The following is a 25,185-nucleotide window of genomic DNA, read 5'->3' on the forward strand; positions in this document are numbered from 1 at the left end:
CAACTATCTCTGCCACAGCTAATAGATTTTACCTCAGAGCCTTATCTGAATAGAAAGGGTACTCGAAAAAAGCCTCACCTCAACAGTGAAGACAGAATAAATCAGCAAAGAACACAGAATATTCCTGGAAGATAAAACCTGGTTGTAATTTGGAGAGTGACTAAAACTTCTATTCTTTTTGTGAGTGGGAATCGGATTTATCTAAACATTCCATTGGAATGGTGTTTTATTTGGTTTGTTAACAGTGTAGTTAACCTCTTCAATGTTAGTTACTTGAAATATACTTTATTAACACTATGTACAAATTGGACTACGAGGGTAAATACACCTTCCTCCTGCCCAGACTGTTCCATATATTGAGTCTTTAGCACATGACTGCTCCAGTCACTGTTACAACACGGTACACATCACTATCTCATTGCAAGAACTCTTAACCATCCGCATGTGTTCCAGGTATCACAGGGAAATGGGATAAATAGATTCTCCTTTGTTTGGGGAGTTTGGACTGGGAGGCAGAATTTAAAATGTAAAGCAGGAGAGGAATGAGTAAAGGTTTGTAAACGCGGAGGGTAACAGAAGTTCAGAACTCTCATTCACAAATGCCAATCCATGTTAGATAAAGTGTCAGTTTTAAATCTTAAGATGTATACACTTTTGTCATCCAGAGTATGTAAGGGGGTGGTGGGAGTGGGGGGGTGGAAAAACAAAGGAGGGCAGTTGGAGTTAGACTACACGCCAGCTGTGATCTCACTGAACCGTGCAACACATCAAGAGGGGTTAAATGACATCCTCCAGCTCCTATGTAACAGGCTCGAGAGGGGATGAATGGCCTCCTCCTGTTCCTGTAACAGGCTGGAGAGAGAGAGGGGCAGAGTGGGTGTCATCCTGTCCCAGTGTAACAGGCTCGAGGGGGTGGGGGTAGGGAACGGGTGGGGGGAAGAATGGGCCTTCGTTTGTTTCTGTATAACAGGCTGGAGAAGGCGGCTGAATGGCCTCCTCCTGTTCCTGTGTAACAGGCTCGAGAGAGAGGGGCTGAATGGCCTCCTCCTGTTCCTGTGTAACAGGCTTGAGAGGGGCTGAATGGCCTCCTCCTGTTCCTGTGTAACAGGCTTGAGAGGGGCTGAATGGCCTCCTCCTGTTCCTGTATAACAGGCTGGAGAGAGAGGGGCTGAATGGCCTCCTTCTGTTCCTGTGTAACAGACTGGAGAGAGAGGGGCTGAATGGCCTCCTTTTCCTGTGTAACAGGCTGGAGAGAGAGGGGCTGAATGGCCTCCTTCTGTTCCTGTGTAACAGGCTGGAGAGAGAGGGGCTGAATGGCCTCCTTCTGTTCCTGTGTAACAGACTGGAGAGAGAGGGGCTGAATGGCCTCCTCCTGTTCCTGTGTAACAGGCTGGAGAGAGAGGGGCTGAATGGCCTCCTCCTGTTCCTGTGTAACAGGCTGGAGAGAGAGGGGCTGAATGGCCTCCTTCTGTTCCTGTGTAACAGGCTGGAGAGAGAGGGGCTGAATAGCCTCCTCCTGTTCCTGTGTAACAGGCTGGAGAGAGAGGGGCTGAATGGCCTCCTTCTGTTCCTGTGTAACAGGCTGGAGAGAGAGGGGCTGAATAGCCTCCTCCTGTTCCTGTGTAACAGGCTGGAGAGAGAGGGGCTGAATAGCCTCCTTCTGTTCCTGTGTAACAGGCTGGAGAGAGAGGGGCTGAATAGCCTCCTTCTGTTCCTGTGTATGCCTGTTACAGAGTATGTGTTTACAGAGATTTGGAGGGAGAAAGATTAATGTCTGTGGTAATTATTCCTTCTCTGCCTGCAGCATCTGAGCTCGTGAATGTCTGAGGGATATTGTCACTACACAAGGCAGCAATAGCGTGATACAGATTGAGGCCTGTGGGTGTTTGCCAGTAAGTGTCCTGGGAGATCTTGTCCACGTGGACGGTATACCCTGGTCTGCACAGCTCCATGGAGTGAAGGTGGGCAAAGAGCTGGGGGAATTCAGTCATCAGCTGGTACTTGGAGGCTAGCTGAAGGGTGTCAGGAATCTCCCCGTGTCCAGTGTGGCTGAAAGATGCCACTATGAATTTGGAGAGGTCTTGGCGATGAGCGACGGCCTGGCACAGCCTCTGTGCGATCATGGAGACAGCTACGCTGAAGCTAACTCCCTGGCCGAGGTCCTCTTGGCTCACTCTGCCAGGGTCCGCGGCTCTCGTCTCCATCCCGGCCTCAGGCCCCTTGGAGGCGATAACAATGACATAGTCCGACTCCCAGATCTGACAGCTCAACCATTCCAGCTGACCCTCACAGCTGATGGCCAGCCTCTCCCACAGATCCAGAACAACCTGTACAGAGAGAGAGAGCACACTGAGATCAAAGAAATCCTACAGTGCAGAAGGAGGCCATTCGGCCCATCGAGTCCCACCCAGACCCTACCCCCATATCCCTACATATTTACCCACTAATCCCTCTAACCTACGCATCTCAGGACACTGAGGGGCAATTTTTAAGCATGGCCAATCAACCTAACCCTGCACATCTGTGGATTGTGGGAGGAAACCCACGCAGACACGGGGAGAATGTACAAACTCCACACAGACAGTGACCCGAGCCGGGAATCGAACCCAGGACCCTGGAGCTGTGAAGCAGCAGTGCTGACCACTGTGGTACTGTGCCACCCGGTAGATGTAGCAGCAATGTACACACTACCCTGACGTAAGTATAACACCCGTCTGTCTGTCTGACACCTGTCTGTCTGACATGTGGGCTGTGCAGATAATGCCGTTCCCCCCACACCCACCCCTTCCCCCTCCCCCAGCACCCATCCCAGTCTCATTCCCACACTGCATCTCCCTTACCCGACATCCGCAATGTTCCTGCAGGAACGCAGCAAAGTGCAGGATCATGTTGATGGTTTTCTCGCCATCCCTGTTACAATAACAGAGAAAAACCTTGGGAATATTCCGGAATCCGTTCGGCTCCTGCGACTCCTTTCCCTTATTCCCAAACTCCATGTCGTTGTTGAGTTCTGGAGTGAGAGCATAAAGCCAAGATCACAGGGTCCACATCCTGGTGAGATCAGACACCCTCCCTCAACCTGAAACTCTCCCACCCGCACCCGACCACCCACATACATGTTCCTCCTGCCCCGACATGTGTTTCTCCTGCCCCGATGTGTGTTCCTCCTGCCCCGATGTGTGTTCCTCCTGCCCCGATGTGTGTTCCTCCTGCCCCGATGTGTGTTCCTCCTGCCCCGATGTGTGTTCCTCCTGCCCCGATGTGTGTTCCTCCTGCCCCGACGTGTGTTCCTCCTGCCCCGACGTGTGTTCCTCCTGCCCCGACGTGTGTTTCTCCTGCCCCGACGTGTGTTTCTCCTGCCCCGACGTGTGTTTCTCCTGCCCCGACGTGTGTTTCTCCTGCCCCGACGTGTGTTCCTCCTGCCCCGACGTGTGTTCCTCCTGCCCCGACGTGTGTTCCTCCTGCCCCGACGTGTGTTTCTCCTGCCCCGACGTGTGTTTCTCCTGCCCCGACGTGTGTTTCTCCTGCCCCGACGTGTGTTCCTCCTGCCCCGACGTGTGTTCCTCCTGCCCCGACGTGTGTTTCTCCTGCCCCAATATGTGTTTCTCCTGCCCCGATATGTGTTCCTTCCTCTGACACGTGTCCATCAATCCCTCACGCAAACACGCGTTCCTCCTATCCTAGACACATGTCCCTCTTTTACTCACCCACACAGATACACACACAGAAAGACCCATACACAGACAGGCACATACACCCACACAGATATACACACACAGACCTGCACACAGACAGGCACATATACCCACACAGATACACACACACAGACCTGCACACAGACAGGCACATACACCCACACAGATACACACACACAGACCCACACACAGACAGGCACAATCACACATACAGATGCGCGCACAGATAAACTGTTACAACGCAGATATTGATCCCCTTTTGAGAAGCCTTGCCAAATCCCCCAAGAGAATTTTTGGCTTTGTAATCTGTTAAAACTGTTTGGAAAGGTGTGAACTGTCCTTCAGTAATGTTTAGAGGTTTGTTAGCAGAAAGAGCCGATACTCACTTTAAGTGAACGGTTAACAAGTTGTTTAGTTACCCAATCGGGAACTATAATTAAATAAGTAACATATCAATTAAAGTAAGGTTCTACTGGAATGCTGTTGAAATAAATACAAGGATCATTCATTCCCAAAGAAAAACTTAGTCACTCACAAAAGAAATATACAAACAGGTGTCTTGGCTTTGGAAAATCTTTGGAGTTTCTCTGTTGATTCCGCTGTCTGTAAGCTGTTTCTGATTTTGGTACCCTTCGTTAGATAGATGGAGAGTTCTCTTAAGAGATATTTTAAGCTGGCAGGGAGTCGTTCTTTCCCTCGCTAAGTATTGAGAGGTAGCAGCTCTTCAGTTGAGCTGCAGGCAGGCAGTTGAGTTTCTCTCTTTACAACGAGGATGATCTGATCACCTTTCCTACATCAGGATTGTCAACAACAGCAAATTCAAATTGGATAGGTTCCTGGTGGCTGAGTGCCTTCTTTAAACTGACAGGATGTCAAAATTCAAAAGCCTGCAGAGCCTGTTACCAAGGCAAGCCTGATACTTGCGCCTTGTTAAAATGTTGCATTCAGTGTACCCTATATGCACCTGCATTCTAAATGTCCAAGCATTGAACACAACACCAGCTTTTAAAAGGACCACACTTCGCAAACTCAACTTCACAACACTGCACACGCATTCTCCTCTGAATGCACACTCAATGTTTGTGTAATAATTACCCTCTGGATTCCCACTTTTCTTCTTCACGCGGGTTGCAATGAAAGTCCCAGAGACAATGCTAATGATGGCGATTGCTCCCAGGCCGATAACTAGCCATATCACAGGGAAGGTCACATCATCATCTGTGGAATAAAAGCCAAGCCTGGAATCAAGTCAATCTGGAAAGGATAGAGACATCGCGGGGAGACATTGCCTTCTGATCGGGGGTGCCACTCCCGCAGCATCTGAAAATGGCCTTCCCCGAAGCATAGGCAACACTCGGAGAGCCACAGAAACAGGGACCGACAACATTCCCTGCGACAGTGCTCAGCACCTGCCTCCCAATGGCAACCAGTACAGGCGAACATTGTTAATCTCAGAATCGTACCTCACACCCTGTATAATCACTGTCAGGACAGTGTTGGAAAAGAAACACTGACCTGTGCTGACAAAATGAGTAACACGCCTCCTCCTGGCATTCAGAAAGTCAGAATAAATCTGCAAAAAATAACAGGGGAAATTGTGAATAATTCTTAGTGGACAGAATACACAGACCCTGATACGCAGATATCAGAATACACAGATCCTAACACACAGATACCAGAATACACAGATCCTAACACATAGATACCAGAACACACAGACCCTAACACACAGATATCAGAATACACAGACCCTGATACACAGATATCAGAATACACGGATCCTAACACACAGATATCAGAATACACAGACCCTAACACACAGAAATCAGAATACACAGATCCTAACACACAGATATCAGAATACACAGACCCTAACACACAGATATCAGAATACACAGACCCTGATACACAGATATCGGAATACACGGATCCTAACACACAGATATCAGAATACACAGACCCTAACACACAGAAATCAGAATACACAGATCCTAACACACAGATATCAGAATACACAGGCCCTGATACACAGATATCAGAATTCACGGATCTTAACTCACAGATATCAGAATACACAGATCCTGATACACAGATATCAGAATACACGGATCTTAACACACAGATATCAGAATACACGGATCCTAACACACAGATATCAGAATACACGGATCCTAACACACAGATGTCAGAACACACAGACCCTGATACACAGATATCAGAATTCACGGATCTTAACACACAGATATCAGAATACACAGACCCTGATACACAGATATCAGAATACACGGATCTCAACACACAGATATCAGAACACACAGACCCTAACACACAGATATTAGATTATACAGATCCTGATATGCAGATATCAGAATACACGGATCTTAACGCACAGATATCAGAATACACAGATCTTAACACACAGATATCAGAACACATAGATCCTAACACACAGATATCAGAATACATGGATCTTAACACACAGATATCAGAATACACGGATCTTAACACACAGATATCAGAATACACAGATCTTAACACACAGATATCAGAACACATAGATCCTAACACATAGATATCAAAATACACAGATTCTAACACACAGATATCAGAATACACGGATCCTAACACACAGATACCAGAATACATGGATCCTAACACACAGGTACTAGAATACACGGATCCTAACACACAGTTATCAGAATACACGGATCCTGACACACAGATATCAGAATACACGGATCCTAATACACAGATATCAGAATACATGGATCCTAATACACAGATATCAGAATGCACGGATCTTAACGCACAAATATCAGAATACACAGACCCTGATACACAGATATCAGAATACACAGTATACAATATACAAATCACCAGGGTCAATTCTGATTGTCTGTATTGTCAGGGGTGGGGTGCAGGAACTCACCATCACACTGTAATTGTAACCTGGCTGTAGATTTCCCAGTGACGCAGTCACTGTGTGCTCATCCTCATGGGGCTGTGAAAATGAAAAAAAACTCCAAATATTTATCAAAAGAATAGAAAACACAGCCCCCGATATCAGTTATCAGAATACACAGACCCTGATATACAGATATCAGAAAACACAGACCCCACACACAAATATCAGAATATACAGACCGTACACACAGGTATCAGAATACACAGACTCTGATATACAGATATCAGAATACACAGACCCCACACACAAATATCAGAATACACAGACCCTACACACAAATATCAGAATATACAGACCGTACACACAGGTATCAGAATACACAGACTCTGATATACAGATATCAGAATACACAGACCCTGATACACAGTTATCAGAATGCACAGACCCTACATGCAGAAAGCAGAATACAGACACTCCGATACACAGTTATCAGAATACACAGGCCCTGACATACAGCGTTCTTACTATAGAGGGAGCGCAGTGAAGGTTTACCAGGCTGATTCCTGGGATGGCAGGTCTGTCATATGAGGAGAGACTGAGTCGGTTAGGATTATATTCACTGGAGTTTAGAAGAGTGAGAGGGAATCTGATAGAAACTTATAAAATTCTAACAGGGTTAGACAGGGTAGATTCAGAAAGAATGTCCCCGATGGTGGGGGGAGTCCAGAACTAGGGGTCAGAGTTTGAGGATAAGGGGGAAACCTTTTAGAACTGAGGTGAGGAGAAATTTCTTCACCCAGAGGGTGGGGAATGTGTGGAATTCACTCCCACAGAAAGTAGTTGAGGCCAAAACGTTGTGTGATTTCAGGAAGAAATTAGATATCGTTCTTGAGGCTAAAGCGATTGAGGGATGGGGGGGGAAGGAGGGGATCAGGATATTGAATTCGATGATCAAAATGAATGGGGAGCAGGCTCGAAGGGCTGAATGGCCACAGCACATTTGAAAAGTTTAATTGCAGCACATTCCACAACGACCATACCCCCCACTCCTCCTTCTCCACCCCCCCCCTCCACCCAACACACCCAAGTAACAGGGAACATTCGTCCAATGGGCAAGTGTAGCTGGGAACGTTGCCGCTGTGTGGGAGAGTAACTGTGACTATTACTGTCCACTCACTTGACATTCTAACATCTCCTCCTCCCACCGCCTCCACCCCGCACCTCCACCGGTCCCCCGCTCCCCTGTAGTTTCCGCACGGGGAGCAGTGTATCTGGGAGAGAGTAGCAGGTTAATCTGGTGCCTGCCTACCACAGAAATGTGCTGCCATCTTTCCGGCCTGGGTCTTCCCCTTGCTATTTGGCCGTAGCTGATATGGTAGCAATGGAAGCCATAATTTTCTGGAGCTGGTTCGAAGGTCAGGATTACACTGGTCCACTCCTGTTTAAAGATGATATTCTCTGGTACCCAGCCTGAGAGGAGAGATGGAATAATGGACAGAACTGATTACAATCTCAATAAGCTCAAATTCATTGGAGTATAAAAATAGAGAAGTCTTCATTAAACTATACAAAGCAGCAGTTAGACCACACCTGGAATACTGGGAACATTTAGCAGGAGTTAGATACAGAGTAAAGCTCCCTCTACACTGTCCCCCATCAAACACTCCCAGGACAGGTACAGCACGGGGTTAGATACAGAGTAAAGCTCCCTCTACACCATCCCCCCATCAAACACTCCCAGGACAGGTACAGCACGGGGTTAGATACAGAGTAAAGCTCCCTCTACACTGTCCCCCATCAAACACTCCCAGGACAGGTACAGCACGGGGTTAGATACAGAGTAAAGCTCCCTCTACACTGTCCCCCATCAAACACTCCCAGGACAGGTACAGCACGGGGTTAGATACAGAGTAAAGCTCCCTCTACACTGTCCCCATCAAACACTCCCAGGACAGGTACAGCACAGGGCTAGATACAGAGTAAAGCTCCCTCTACACTGTCCCCCATCAAACACTCCCAGGACAGGTACAGCACGGGGTTAGATACAGAGTAAATCGCCCTCTACACTGTCCCCATCAAACACTCCCAGGACAGGTACAGCACGGGGTTAGATACAGAGTAAATCTCCCTCTACACTGTCCCCATCAAACACTCCCAGGACAGGTACAGCACGGGGTTAGATACAGAGTAAAGCTCCCTCTACACTGTCCCCCCATCAAACACTCCCAGGACAGGTACAGCACAGGGTTAGATACAGAGTAAAGCTCCCTCTACACTGTCCCCCATCAAACACTCCCAGGACAGGTCCAGCATGGGGTTAGATACAGAGTAAAGCTCCCTCTACATTGTCCCCATCAAACACTCCCAGGACAGGTACAGCACGGGGTTAGATACAGGGTAAAGCTCCCTCTACACTGTCCCCAAAGTGTCTGGACCCTATTTTACCATTTTCACTCTAAGTAAATTGTGGACTTGAAACTGGGACTGTTTCAGATCTGACTTTTAGACCCGTTCTCAGGCACCTCCATACGTGCTCTGCCTGAAAAAATATCAGCGATTCTGAATCGCGTTGCACAAGCCTGTGGATGGGGCTTAATGCGCCCGAAACCCTCCAGCTGCGGTCGGCACCTCCAACTGCGCATGCGCAGACAAAAAGTGATTATGCACCGCCCCCCCCCCCCCCCCCCCCCCCCAGCCATATGAGTCCCGGCTGGAAAATGCCTCCCCCTGGCTCACAGGCATTGCCCCATCCCCCAGGACATTACTGACCCCCTTGTCCCCCACCCTCTCCGCCACTCATAGGCGCCTTCCCCTCACTGATCTCAGGCAGAGTGACAGCAGACACCCCCCCCCGCCCCCCCCAATCTCAAGCAGAGAGCCGTCGGATGCTCCCCCCTAGGTGGAGCGCCCAGATCGGACTTTTGTGGAGCGTGTCTGTTTTGCGTCGATTCTGGATGGACGAACACGGTGGGAAAGGGGGAAGTGCCAGTGAGTTTGGGCGTGCGGCCCTTTAAGTCAATTTAAATGTATGCAAATGTATTTAAATGACCGTCTTCGGTCATGGTCCCGATGGCGGCCATTTTGGGGCCTTGGTAACGGGGGAACCGGTGCGGAGCCGGGCACGGACCGCTCTAATTGCCTCACGCCCGACTTTACCAAGTTTTTGTGACCAAAAACGGACACAGCTTGATAGTAAAATCAGACCTCCTGTCGTCACAGTTTTTATTCTCAGAGGTGACGGCCTCGTGGTATTACCACTGGACTATTAATCCAGAAACTCAGCTAACGTTCCGGGGACCCGGGTTCGAATCCCGCCCCAGCAGATGGTGGAATTTGAATTCAACAAATATTATCTGGAATTAAGAATCTACTGATGCCCCATTGTCGGAAAAACCCATCTGGTCCCCTTTAGGGAAGGAAATCTTACCCCGGTCTGGCCTACATGTGACTCCAGAGCCACAGCAATGTGGGTGACTCTCAACTGCCCTCCAAGGGGCAACTAGGGATGGGTAATAAATACTGACCCAGCCAGTGACACCCATGGGCCATTAATGAATAAACAAACAGACCCCAGTATCAGTAGAGACCACATTTACAGAGAATTTGTGAAAACTCATTGGGAAACTGTGACCTTTAACAGGATCAGAGGTTACTCACATCTCAGACATTCTGTCTTCCTGCTCCCGAACAGGCGATTGCAATCTGAAAGAGAAGGTTAGAACATAGAACATAGAACATTACAGCGCAGAACAGGCCCTTCGGCCCACGATGTTGCGCCGACCAGTTACAAAAACAATGACCCACTAGCCTATACCAATCCCTTTTCGTCCATAAACCTATCCAGAGATCTCTTAAACGCCCCCAAACTAGACGCATTTACAACTGCAGCAGGCAGGGCATTCCAATCCCTCACCACCCGCTGGGTAAAGAACCTACCCCTGACATCCGTCCTGTAGCTACCCCCCCCCTTAATTTAAAGCCATGCCCCCTCGTGCTAGCTTTCTCCATCCGAGGAAAAAAGCTATCACTATCCACCCTATCTCAACCTCTAATCATCTTATATGTTTCAATAAGATCCCCTCTTAGCCGCCTTCTTTCCAACGAAAACAACCCTAAATCCCTCAGTCTCTCCTCATAGGACCTCCCCACCATACCAGGCAACATCCTAGTAAACCTCCTCTGCACCCTCTCCAACGCCTCCACATCCTTCTTGTAATGCGGGGACCAGAACTGCACACAGTACTCCAAGTGCGGCCGCACTAGAGTAGTGTACAGTTGCAACATGACGCTGCGACTCCTAAATTCAATCCCCCTACCAATAAATGCCAAGACACCGTACGCCTTCTTAACAACCTTATCTACTTGATTCCCAACTTTCAGGGATCTATGTACACATACACCTAGATCCCTTATTTTCTTATTTTCTTATTTCATTCTGGTGTCGGCTGGGAGTGTGTGAGTGTGTGTGTGAGTGAATGTGTGTGAGTGTGTGCCCACTCAAACACAAACACACTGGCACACACACTGACACAGACTCACACACTCACACATTCTCCTTTATAATCCAGTGGGACCCCAGGCCCATTTCCCAGCACCGACCCCCACCCACACCTTTCCCCACAGCCCCACTCTGTCAGCCCAGCACTGACACAACACAAGGGGGGAGTCCAGAGAGACAGGACCAAACTGTCCAACAGCAGCCCACTGGTGTCAAATCTCAAATTCACCTAATTTATCAGGATGGAAAAAGAGCAAAACTGGTTAGAAACAGGATTAAAAAGCAGAAAGCAGTTACCGGGGGAGAATCCAGCAGGAGATTCAGACGGTCCTGTGAAGAGAAAGAGGAAAAAAATTGAATCACGATTTGTCACAACTCCCAGAGTGAGGATAATCCCAACTCCCAGCCTGAGAATAATCCCAACTCCCAGCCTGAGAATAATCCCAACTCCCAGCCTGAGAATAATCCCAACTCCCAGAGTGAGGATAATCCCAACTCCCAGAGTGAGAATAATCCCAACTCCCAGCCTGAGAATAATCCCAACTCCCAGAGTGAGAATAATCCCAACTCCCAGCCTGAGAATAATCCCAACTCCCAGCCTGAGAATAATCCCAACTCCCAGCCTGAGAATAATCCCAACTCCCAGAGTGAGGATAATCCCAACTCCCAGAGTGAGAATAATCCCGACTCCCAGAGTGAGAATAATCCCAACTCCCAGAGTGAGAATAATCCCAACTCCCAGCCTGAGAATAATCCCAACTCCCAGCCTGAGAATAATCCCAACTCCCAGCCTGAGAATAATCCCAACTCCCAGCCTGAGAATAATCCCAACTCCCAGAGTGAGGATAATCCCAACTCCCAGAGTGAGAATAATCCCAACTCCCAGCCTGAGAATAATCCCAACTCCCAGAGTGAGAATAATCCCAACTCCCAGCCTGAGAATAATCCCAACTCCCAGCCTGAGAATAATCCCAACTCCCAGAGTGAGAATAATCTCAACTCCCAGAGTGAGAATAATCCCAATTCCCAGAGTGAGGATAATCCCAACTCCCAGAGTGAGGATAATCCCAATTCCCAGAGTGAGAATAATCCCAATTCCCAGAGTGAGAATAATCCCAATTCCCAGAGTGAGAATAATCCCGACTCCCAGAGTGAGAATAATCCCAATTCCCAGAGTGAGGATAATCCCAATTCCCAGAGTGAGAATAATCCCAATTCCCAGAGTGAGGATAATCCCAATTCCCAGAGTGAGAATAATCCCGATTCCCAGAGTGAGAATAATCCCGATTCCCAGAGTGAGGATAATCCCAACTCCCAGAGTGAGAATAATCCCAATTCCCAGAGTGAGAATAATCCCAATTCCCAGAGTGAGGATAATCCCAACTCCCAGAGTGAGGATAATCCCAATTCCCAGAGTGAGGATAATCCCAATTCCCAGAGTGAGAATAATCCCGATTCCCAGAGTGAGAATAATCCCAATTCCCAGAGTGAGAATAATCCCAATTCCCAGAGTGAGAATAATCCCAATTCCCAGAGTGAGAATAATCCCAATTCCCAGAGTGAGGATAATCCCAATTCCTAGAGTGAGAATAATCCCGATTCCCAGAGTGAGAATAATCCCAACTCCCAGAGTGAGAATAATCCCAATCCCCAGAGTGAGAATAATCCCAACTCCCAGAGTGAGAATAATCCCAATTCCCAGAGTGAGAATAATCCCAACTCCCAGAGTGAGAATAATCCCAATTCCCAGAGTGAGAATAATCCCAATCCCCAGAGTGAGGATAATCCCAATTCCTAGAGTGAGAATAATCCCGATTCCCAGAGTGAGAATAATCCCAATTCCCAGAGTGAGAATAATCCCAATTCCCAGAGTGAGAATAATCCCAATTCCCAGAGTGAGAATAATCCCAACTCCCAGAGTGAGAATAATCCCAATTCCCAGAGTGAGAATAATCCCAATTCCCAGAGTGAGAATAATCCCAATTCCCAGAGTGAGAATAATCCCAATCCCCAGAGTGAGGATAATCCCAATTCCTAGAGTGAGAATAATCCCGATTCCCAGAGTGAGAATAATCCCAATTCCCAGAGTGAGAATAATCCCAACTCCCAGAGTGAGAATAATCCCAACTCCCAGAGTGAGGATAATCCCAATTCCCAGAGTGAAGATAATCCCAATTCCCAGAGTGAGAATAATCCCAATTCCCAGAGTGAGGATAATCCCAATTCCTAGAGTGAGAATAATCCCAACTCCCAGAGTGAGAATAATCCCAACTCCCAGAGTGAGGATAATCCCAATTCCCAGAGTGAGGATAATCCCAATTCCCAGAGTGAGAATAATCCCAATTCCCAGAGTGAGAATAATCCCAATTCCCAGAGTGAAGATAATCCCAATTCCTAGAGTGAGAATAATCCCAACTCCCAGAGTGAGGATAATCCCAATTCCCAGAGTGAAGATAATCCCAATTCCCAGAGTGAGAATAATCCCAATTCCCAGAGTGAAGATAATCCCAATTCCTAGAGTGAGAATAATCCCAATTCCCAGAGTGAAGATAATCCCAATTCCCAGAGTGAGGATAATCCCAATTCCCAGAGTGAGAATAATCCCGACTCCCAGAGTGAGAATAATCCCAATTCCCAGAGTGAAGATAATCCCAATTCCCAGAGTGAGAATAATCCCAATTCCCAGAGTGAGAATAATCCCAATTCCCAGAGTGAAGATAATCCCAATTCCCAGAGTGAGAATAATCCCAATTCCCAGAGTGAGAATAATCCCAATTCCCAGAGTGAAGATAATCCCAATTCCTAGAGTGAGCCACGGGCCTCCTGAGTGGTTTGAGACTGGAGACTACGCTGGGAGTATTGTGTGCAGTTTGGGTCTCCTTTTCTGAGGAAGGATGTTCTTGCTCTCGAGGGAGTTCAGCGAAGGTTTACCAGGCTGATTCCGGGGATGGTGGGACTGATGAGGGGGGAGATCAGAGAAACTTCTAAAATTCTAGACCAGGGTAGATGCAGGGAGGATGTTCCCAATGGTGGAGGGAATCCAGAACCAGGGGGTCACAGTCTGAGGATTGGGGGTAGACCATTTAGGACGGAGGTGAGGAGACATTTCTTCACCCGGGGAGCCTGTGGAATTCATGCCCACAGGAAGTAGTTGATGCCAAAACGTTGAATGTATTCAAGAGGAGGCTGGAAATAGCACTTGGGGCGAATGGGATCAAAGGTTATGGGGAGAAAGCAGGACTAGGGAATTGAGTTGGGTGATCAGCCATGATGGTGATGGATGGTGGAGCAGGCTTGAAGGGCCGAATGGCCTCCACCTGCTTCTATCTCCTATGTTTCCATTGAGTTGCAAAACCTGATTTGAAATCTGAGCTAAATTGCACTCACGTTCTCTCTGGAACACAATGATTCTCGCCTCTCGTTCTCGCCCCCGTGGAATGGGGTAGGCGTTAACCGCTATCAAATACTGGGACTCTGCTGGTACACAAAATGTCGTCTCAACCAACTGGAGAATAAGACAGGAAGCAGAATAAACACAACAGGGTGAGGGATTGGGTGCCAGTATATCATCCCGATAAATATAACACACTAAATCTCCCTCTACACTGTCCCCCCATCAAACACTCCCAGGACAGGTACAGCACGGGGTTAGATACAGAGTAAAACTCCCTCTACACTGTCCCCCATCAAACACTCCCAGGACAGGTACAGCACGGGGTTAGATACAGAGTAAAGCTCCCTCTACACGGTCCCCATCAAACACTCCCAGGACAGGTACAGCACAGGGTTAGATACAGCGTAAAGCTCCCTCTACACTGTCCCCCATCAAACACTCCCAGGACAGGTACAGCACGGGGTTAGATACAGAGTAAAGCTCCCTCTACACTGTCCCCATCAAACACTCCCAGGACAGGTACAGCACGGGGTTAGATACAGAGTAAAGCTTCCTCTACACTGTCCCCATCAAACACTCCCAGGACAGGTACAGCATGGGGTTAGATACAGACTAAAGCTCCCGCTACACTGTCCCCCATCAAACACTCCCAGGACAGGTACAACACGGGGTTAGATACAGAGTAAAGCTCCCTCTACACTGTCCCCCCATCAACACTCCCAGGACAGGTACAACACGGGGTTAGATACAGAGTAAAGCTCCCTCTACATTGTCCCCCCATCAAACATTCCCAGGACAGGTACAGCACGGGGTTAGATACAGAGTAAAGCTCCCTCTACACTGTCCCCCCATCAAACACCCCCAGGACAGGTATAGCACGGGGTTAGATACAGAGTAAAGCTCCCTCTACACTGTCCCCCCATCAATCACTCCCAGGACAGGGACAGCACGGGGTCAGATACAGAGTAAAGGTCCGTCTACACTGTCCCCCCATCAAACACTCCCAGGACAGGGACAGCACGGGGTTAGATACAGAGTAAAGGTCCCTCTACACTGTCCCCCCATCAAACACTCCCAGGACAGGTACAGTACAGGGTTAGATACAGAGTAAAGGTCCCTCTACACTGTCCCCCATCAAACACTCCCAGGACAGGTACAGCACGGGGTTAGATACAGAGTAAAGGTCCCTCTACACTGTTCCCCCATCAAACACTCCCAGGACAGGGACAGCACGGGGTTAGATACAGAGTAAAGGTCCCTCTACACTGTCCCCCCATCAAACACTCCCAGGACAGGTACAGCACGGGGTTAGATACAGAGTAAAGCTCCCTCTACACTGTCCCCCATCAAACACTCCCAGGACAGGTACAGCATGGGGTTAGATACAGAGTAAAGCTCCCTCTACACTGTTCCCCCATCAAACTCTCCCACGACAGGTACAGCATGGGGTTAGATACAGAGTAAAGCTCCCTCTACACTGTCCCCCCATCAAACACTCCCAGGACAGGTACAGCACAGGGTTAGATACAGAGTAAAGCTCCCTCTACACTGTCCCCCCATCAAACACTCCCAGGACAGGTACAGCACAGGGTTAGATACAGAGTAAAGCTCCCTCTACACTGTCCCCCATCAAACACTCCCAGGACAGATACAGCACGGGGTTAGATACAGAGTAAAGCTCCCTCTACAATGAGCAAGAATAAAACTGATCACCAGGACCTGATATCAGTGTTTCTCCTGGTTACTGATCAGCAGAAGGAGACAGCGAGAGTCCCACTTACCATCTCGGAGCTCAGTTTGCCTCTCTCTCTGATCGCGAGCTGCCTGCAGTCAGTGTAATCGTTGGAACTGTCAATGCTCCTGACTCTCACCTGGAATCCTTGCAAGAATGTAATTCCTTCAATCAAAGAGACCAAACAATAAAATCAGCCCCGACAGAAGTCTTCAATCTACAGCACAGTAAGAGTTAGAGCATTGAACAGAAAGCTTCAACTGATCAGATGTGAGGTAAGTAAATCAGAGACATGGGCAGTTAACCTTCCCCATGGAACTTAATTTCAATTCTTTCACTCAATCTGGATGTAAAAGCTAGTCTCAGGTATAGTGACAATGGGGAGGCGATGGCCTAGTGGTATTATCGCTAGACTGTTAATCCAGGAACTCGGCTAATGTTCTGGGGACCCGAGTTCGAATCCTGCCCCAGCAGATGGTGGGATTTTTATTCAATAAGAAATAACACAACTGGAATTAAGATTCTCCTGATGACCATTTAGCGCGGCCAGTGCACCCTAACCAGCACATCTTTCGGACTGTGGGAGAAGACCGCGGCATTCGGAGGAAACCCACGCAGACACGGGGAGAATGTGCAGACTCCATACTGACAGTGACCCAAGCCAGGAATTGAACCCAGGTCCCTGCTGCTGTGAGGCAGACTTGCTAATTACTGTGCTGCCATATGGTCTTATCACTCGGCTATTAATCCAGAAACTCAGCAAATGTTCTGGGGACCCGGGTTTGAATCTCGCCACGGCAGATGGTGGAATTTGAATTCAGTAAAAAAAAAATCTGGAATTAAGAATCTACTGATGACCCACTATCGGAAAACCCCATCCGGTCCACTAATGTGTGTGAGTGTGTGTGTGTGTGCGTGCGAGTGTGTGTGTGTGCGTGACAGTGTGTGTGTGTGTGTGTGTGAGCGTGAGAGTGTGTGCGTGAGAGTGAGGGTGTGTGCGTGTGAGAGTGTGTGTGAGAATGAGAGTGTGTGCGTGTGAGAGTGTGTGTGTGTGTGTATGTGAGAATGAGAGTGTGTGTGTGTGTGTGTGTGTGTGTGTGAGAGAGTGTGTGAGTTTGAGTGAGTTCTGGATGAAGTCACTCCAGTTTTAGCTGCAGGCTCTGTTCGGGTGTGTCATTGTGAAGGTGTTTCAGGAACTCTCTGAGAGATTTGAATATTTATATACCAAACTTGCTGGGATTCCAACCAATTATCAATGTCTCCAAAATTCCACATTTTCCAGAAAGCTCTATTCGCGCTCCCAGATTTTCAGGAATTCCAATAGCATGGTCACAGTCTTCAGTATCAGACGCTGTCGCAAAGCAGGGGAAACTCGAAACACACTCTAAAAGGAAATGATAACGTGAATTGTACCCTGGAATTAAATCATCATTGACCAAGGATCATGGCAACATGGGAACACAGCAACATGGGGACACAGCAACATGGGGACGCAGCAACATGGGGACACAGCAACATGGGAACACAGCAACATGGGGACACAGCAACATGGGGACACAGCAACATGGGGACACAGCAACATGGGAACATGGAAACTTGGGAACATGGGAAAGTAGAAATATGAGAACCTGGCAACATAGCAATATGGGAACATGTTAATCTGGAAATATGACAACATAGGAACATGGGAGTATAAGAACATGAGAACATAAGGAGGTGGTGACATAGGAACGTAGCTGTATAGAAATGTGAGTAAAAAGTCTGACAACACCAGGTTTTAGTCCAACCTATTTATTTGATAATATACTCACAAGCTTTCGAGGGACACCCTCTTCGTCAGGTGAATGGAGAGTTCTGGCCTAAACTGTCTGTGCTTTATATGCTCTGTCTGAGGCCAGAACTCTCCATTCACCTGACGAAGAGGGTGTCCCTCGAAAGCTTGTGAGTATATTATCAAATAAATAGGTTGGACTAAAACCTGGTGTTGTCAGACTTTTGGCTGGTGCCTGTACCGGGACAGGGTTACAGACTGTCTGCTGGTGCCTGTACAGGGTTACAGACTGTCTGCTGGTGCCTGTAAAGGGACAGGGTTACAGACTGTCTGCTGGTGCCTGTACAGGGACAGGTTTACAGACTGTCTGCTGGTGCCTGTACAGGGACAGGTTTACAGACTGTCTGCTGGTGCCTGTACAGGGTTACAGACTGTCTGCTGGTGCCTGTACAGGGTTACAGACTGTCTGCTGGTGCCTGTACAGGGACAGGGTTACAGACTATCTGCTGGTGCGTGTACAGGGACAGGTTTACAGACTGTCGGCTGGTGCCTATACAGAGACAGATTACAGACGCAAACTTACTCAAGTATAAATCTTCTCCAGAAACACTTACCTTGAGAAATGAAGGAATAGTTTGCAGTTTGCTGTCTCTCTTCATTTGATGCACTCAATCCTCCGCGACTATTGACAGAATCTACCTGTTAACGAAACCAAACTTTGCGAAAAGCTAAAAACATTAAAGCTTGTTAAATGGGTGTGTTTGTCTCCCGCGGGTAAACCTCCTCCAACTCTCATTCAACAGAACTTTAGTAAGAAGGTAGAGGCTTCGGGGAGCTGGGGGGGGTCGGGTGGGGGGAGATTTACCCCAAAGGGTCCCAGGGGAGAGGCAACATCAGTTCATGTTGAAGAGAGAGACTGGGATAGAGAGAGAGAGAGACTGGGATAGAGAGAGAGAGAGAGACTGGGATAGAGAGAGAGAGAGAGACTGGGATAGAGAGAGAGAGAGAGAGACTGGGATAGAGAGAGAGAGAGACTGGGATAGAGAGAGAGAGAGAGAGAGACTGGGATAGAGAGAGAGAGAGAGAGACTGGGATAGAGAGAGAGAGAGACTGGGATAGAGAGAGAGTGAGAGAGACTGGGATAGAGAGAGAGAGAGACTGGGATAGAGAGAGAGAGAGAGACTGAGATAGAGAGAGAGAAAGAGAGACTGGGATAGAGAGAGAGAGACTGGGATAGAGAGAGAGAGAGACTGGGATAGAGAGAGAGAGAGAGTCTGAGAGAGAGGGAGAGAAAGACAGGGATAGGGAGAGAGAGTAGGATAGAGAAAGAGAGAGAGAGACTGGGATAGAGAGAGAGAGAGACTGGGATAGAGAGAGAGTGAGAGATACTGGGATAGAGAGAGAGTGAGAGAGACTGGGATAGAGAGAGAGAGAGACTGGGATAGAGAGAGAGAGATAGACTGGGATAGAGAGAGAGAGAGAGACTGGGATAGACAGAGGGAGAGAGAGTCTGAGAGAGAGGGAGAGAAAGACAGGGATAGAGAGAGAGAGAGAGTAGGATAGAGAAAGAGAGAGACTGGGATAGAGAGAGAGAGAGAGACTGGGATAGAGAGAGAGAGACTGGGATAGAGAGAGAGAGAGAGACTGGGATAGAGAGAGAGAGAGACTGGGATAGAGAGAGAGAGAGACTGGGATAGAGAGAGAGAGAGACTGGGATAGACAGAGAGACGGGGATAGAGGGAGAGATTGGGAGAAGCTGGGATTCAACTCCTTGAAGCAGAAATGTTTGAAGATTTCCAGCTGGCGTCCTATGCTTTCTCCCTGTCTCTAGCACTCCACCTCTTTCTCTTTGTCCCGTCTACTGTTCCCTCTCCCTCTCCCCCTCTTGCTCTCTCTCTCTACATCTCTGTCGCTCTCTCTGTCTCATTCTCTGTCTTTTTCCCTCTCTCTATTGCTCCCTCTCTTTCTTTCTGTCTCTCTCTCTGTCTCTGTCTTTCTGTCTCTCTGTGCCTCACTCCTTCTCTATCTCTCTTTCTCTGTCTTTTTGTCTCACCCTCTCACAGTCTCTCTCTCTCCCTCCGTGTATCTCTCTTTATCTCTATCTCTCTCTCTTTGTCTTTGTCTCACTCTTTAACAGTTTCTCTCTCCTCCTCTCTCTCTCTGCCTCACTCCCTCTCTATCTCTCTCTTTCTGCCTCTCCCTCTCTCCCTCTCTATCTCTTTGTCTCACTCTCTCACAGTCTCTCCCTCACTGCCCCTCTGCCTCTCCCTCTCTCTGCCCCTCTCTCTGCCTCATTTCCTCTCTATTTTGCACTCTGTGTCTCTCTCTTGCTCTGTCTCTGTCTCTCACTCTCTGTCTCTCTCTCTGTCTCTCTCTCTCTCTCTCTCCCTCTCTCTCGCTGTCTCTCTCTCTCTGTCTCTTTGTTTCTCTCCCTCTCTTTCTCTGTCGTTCTCACTCTGTCTGGCTCTCTCTCTGTCTCTCTGTCTTTCTCTGTCTCTTTGTCGCCTCTCTCTCTGTCTTTCTCTCTCTCTCTGTCTCACTGTCTCTCCCTCTGTCTCGCTGTCTCTCTCTCTCTGTCTTTCTCACTCTGTCTCTCTCTATCACTCTGTCCCTCTCTCGTACAAACACAGACCGTTCCCCTTCTGTCTGCTGAGGATCGCTGTATTTCTAACTGGGATATGCAGTGAATCGCGTGGACCCCCCCAGTGAGGGGTAGGGATCAGTCTGGAGCAGAGATCTTTTTTCTGACCTGGGATCTGGGGATTGCGGTGAACAGGAGCAGGATCAGTGCAGTCATTTCCATTGGGATCCGGGCGGGGACCTGCTCCAGAGAATCGCAGAGAGTCAGGAGGAAAACTTCCCTGCATGAGAGCAAGTTTCAGTCCTGGGGCGATTAACCCCAAACCATCCGCAATAGTCGGGGACAAAACATTATACAAATCAAAACCTCAAATTAAATACACACACTGCGGAAATATCCTCAATCCCAAATAATATCCATCTACATCCCACCTCCAGTGTCCAGTGATCAGATACTGACCCCTCCCCCAGTGTCCAGTGATCAGATACTGACCCATCCCCCAGTGACCAGATACTGACCCTCCCCCAGTATCCAGTGATCAGATACTGACCCTCCCCCAGTGTCCAGTGATCAGATACTGACCCTCCCCCAGTGTCCAGTGATCAGATACTGACCCTCCCCCAGTGTCCAGTGACCAGATACTAAGAAATAAGAACATAAGAACATAAGAAATAGGAGCAGGAGTAGGCCATCTAGCCCTTCGAGCCTGCCCCGCCATTCAATAAGATCATGGCTGATCTGTTGTGGCTCAGTTCCACTTTCCCGCCCTCTCCCCATAACCCTTAATCCCCTCTCTTATCAAGAACCCATCAACCCGCTTCTTAAAAATATTTAGCGAGGCAGCCTCCACCACTTCAACGGGCAGAGAATTCCAGAGATTCACCACCCTTTGAGTGAAGAAGTTCCTCCTCAACTCCGTTCTAAACCGCCTCCCCTTTATCTTGAGGCTGACCCTTCCCAGTGTCCAGTGATCAGATACTGACCCTCCCCCAGTGTCCAGTGACCAGATACTGACCCTCCCCCAGTGTCCAGTGATCAGATACTGACCCTCCCCAGTGTCCAGTGATCAGATACTGACCCTCCCCCAGTGTCCAGTGATCAGATACTGACCCTCCCCCAGTGTCCAGTGATCAGATACTGACCCTCCCCCAGTGTCCAGTGATCAGATACTGACCCTTCCCCAGTGCCCAGTGACCAGATACTGACCCTCCCCCAGTGTCCAGTGATCAGATACTGACCCTCCCCAGTGTCCAGTGATCAGATACTGACCCTCCCCCAGTGTCCAGTGACCAGATACTGACCCTCCCCCAGTGTCCAGTGATCAGATACTGACCCTCCCCCAGTGTCCAGTGATCAGATACTGACCCTCCCCCAGTGTCCAGTGACCAGATACTGGCCCTCCCCCAGTGTCCAGTGATCAGATACTGACCCTCCCCCAGTGTCCAGTGATCAGATACTGACCCTCCCCCAGTGTCCAGTGACCAGATACTGACCCTTCCCCAGTGCCCAGTGACCAGATACTGACCCTCCCCCAGTGTCCAGTGATCAGATACTGACCCTCCCCAGTGTCCAGTGATCAGATACTGACCCTCCCCCAGTGTCCAGTGATCAGATACTGACCCTCCCCCAGTGTCCAGTGATCAGATACTGACCCTCCCCCAGTGTCCAGTGATCAGATACTGACCCTTCCCCAGTGCCCAGTGACCAGATACTGACCCTCCCCCAGTGTCCAGTGATCAGATACTGACCCTCCCCAGTGTCCAGTGATCAGATACTGACCCTCCCCCAGTGTCCAGTGACCAGATACTGACCCTCCCCCAGTGTCCAGTGATCAGATACTGACCCTCCCCCAGTGTCCAGTGATCAGATACTGACCCTCCCCCAGTGTCCAGTGACCAGATACTGACCCTCCCCCAGTGTCCAGTGATCAGATACTGACCCCTCCCCCAGTGTCCAGTGATCAGATACTGACCCCTCCCCCTGTGTCCAGTGATCAGATACTGACCCTCCCCCAGTGTCCAGTGACCAGATACTGACCCTCCCCCAGTGTCCAGTGATTAGATACTGACCCTCCCCCAGTGTCCAGTGATCAGATACTGACCCTCCTCCAGTGTCCAGTGATCAGATACTGACCCATCCCCCAGTGTCCAGTGATCAGATACTGACCCTCCTCCAGTGTCCAGTGATCAGATACTGACCCATCCCCCAGTGTCCAGTGATCAGATACTGACCCTTCTCCACTGTCCAGTGATCAGATACTGACCGTCCTCCAGTGTCCAGTGATCAGATACTGACCCTCCCCCAGTGTCCAGTGATCAGATACTGACCCCTCCCCCAGTGTCCAGTGATCAGATACTGACCCCTCCCCCAGTGTCCAGTGATCAGATACTGACCCCTCCCCCAGTGTCCAGTGATCAGATACTGACCCTTCTCCACTGTCCAGTGATCAGATACTGACCCTCCTACACTGTCCAGTGATCAGATACTGACCCATCCCCCAGTGTCCAGTGATCGGATACTGACCCATCCCCCAGTGTCCAGTGATCAGATACTGACCCCTCCCCCAGTGTCCAGTGATCAGATACTGACCCTCCCCCAGTGTCCAGTGATCAGATACTGACCCTCTCCCAGTGTCCAGTGACCAGATACTGACCCTCCCCCAGTGTCCAGTGACCAGATACTGACCCTTCTCCACTGTCCAGTGACCAGATACTGACTCTCCCCCCGTGTCCAGTGACCAGATACTGACCCTCCCCCAGTGTCCAGTGATCAGATACTGACCCTCCCCCAGTGTCCAGTGATCAGATACTGACCCTCTCCCAGTGTCCAGTGATCAGATACTGACCCTTCCCCAGTGTCCAGTGATCAGATACTGACCCTCTCCCAGTGTCCAGTGATCAGATACTGACCCTCCCCCAGTGTCCAGTGATCAGATACTGGCCCCATTCCTATGATTTCACACAGGTCAAAGGGACATACACAGATACACAGGAGGGCAGATACACGGGCGGGCAGATACACAAGTACATGGGAGGGTAGATACATAGATACACGGGATGGCTGATGCACAGATATATGGGATGGCAGATACACAGATACACAGGAGGGCAGGTACACAGATATATGGTAAAGCAGATACACAGGTACATGGGAAAGCAGATACATAGATACACGAGAGGGCAGATACACGGGAGGGCAGATACACAGATGTACAGGAGGGCAGATACACGGGAGGGCAGATACACAGATAATGGGAAGCAGATATACATACACGGGAGGGCAGATACGAAGATAAATGGGAAAGCAGGTATACAGATACATGGGAGGGTAGATACAGAGATACATGGGAGGGCAGACAGACAGATACATAGGAGGACAGATATAAAGATACATGGGAAAACAGATACATAGATACATGAGAGGGTAGATACACAGATATATAGGAGGGTAGATACACAGATACTCATTGGGGTGGGTAAATACACGTACTTGGGGGATAGATATACAGATACTTGGCAGGTTAGATAGCAGGAGGAAATACACAGATACACGGGTAAGGGGAAATACACAGATACACGGACAGGGGAGGTGGATACATAGATACACGGGAGGAGATGCACCGATATATGGGGGAGTGGAGGTAGATACATAGATACGTGGCGGGGCGGGGAGATACATAGGTACATGGGGGGGAGGGGAGATACACAGATTTATGGGAAGGTAGATACACAGATACACAGCAGGGTAGATACACGACAGGGTAGATACACAGATACACAGCAGGGTAGTTACACAGATACACAGCAGGGTAGATACACAGATACACAGCAGGGTAGATACACAGCAGGGTAGATACACAGATACACAGCAGGGTAGATACACAGATACATTGCAGGGAAGATGCACAGCAGGGTAGATACACAGATACACAGCAGGGTAGATACACAGATACACAGCAGGGTAGATATACAGCAGGGTAGATACACAGATACACAGCAGGGTAGATACACAGCAGGGTAGATACATAGATACACAGCAGGGTAGATACACAGATACATAGCAGGGTAGATACACATACACAGCAGGGTAGATACACAGCAGGGTAGATACATAGATACACAGCAGGGTAGATACACAGATACATAGCAGGGTAGATACACAGACACACAGCAGGGTAGATATACAGATACACAGCAGGTTAGATACACAGATACACAGCAGGGTAGATACACAGATACACAGCAGGGTAGATACACAGCAGGGTAGATACACAGCAGGGTAGATACACAGATACACAGCAGGGTAGATACACAGATACACAGCAGGGTAGATACACAGATACATTGCAGGGAAGATGCACAGCAGGGTAGATACACAGATACACAGCAGGGTAGATACACAGATACACAGCAGGGTAGATATACAGCAGGGTAGATACACAGATACACAGCAGGGTAGATACACAGCAGGGTAGATACATAGATACACAGCAGGGTAGATACACAGATACATAGCAGGGTAGATACACATACACAGCAGGGTAGATACACAGCAGGGTAGATACATAGATACACAGCAGGGTAGATACACAGATACATAGCAGGGTAGA

At 48.8% G+C, this 25,185-nt stretch overlaps 1 protein-coding gene across 1 annotated transcript; it reads right to left on the reverse strand.

Annotated features, from left to right (window-relative positions):
- Positions 1-1,695: 1,695 nt before the first annotated feature.
- On the reverse strand, positions 1,696-20,829 carry LOC145338582 (interleukin-17 receptor D-like). Its single transcript, XM_080182934.1, has 13 exons — positions 20,745-20,829; positions 18,610-18,694; positions 17,450-17,608; positions 16,274-16,389; positions 14,486-14,603; positions 11,396-11,428; positions 10,258-10,302; positions 7,910-8,070; positions 6,625-6,696; positions 5,211-5,268; positions 4,791-4,913; positions 2,841-3,010; positions 1,696-2,327 (listed from the first exon to the last, which is right to left on the reverse strand). Exons 1-13 carry the CDS (start codon positions 20,796-20,798, stop codon positions 1,743-1,745), a joined length of 1,779 nt encoding a protein of 592 aa, XP_080039060.1. The 5' UTR covers positions 20,799-20,829; the 3' UTR covers positions 1,696-1,742.
- Positions 20,830-25,185: the final 4,356 nt, after the last annotated feature.

The sequence above is a fragment of the Carcharhinus amblyrhynchos genome, unplaced genomic scaffold (assembly GCF_965287045.1).
Source record: "Carcharhinus amblyrhynchos unplaced genomic scaffold, sCarAmb.v2.hapA chromosome_102, whole genome shotgun sequence".
NCBI lineage: Eukaryota > Metazoa > Chordata > Chondrichthyes > Carcharhiniformes > Carcharhinidae > Carcharhinus > Carcharhinus amblyrhynchos.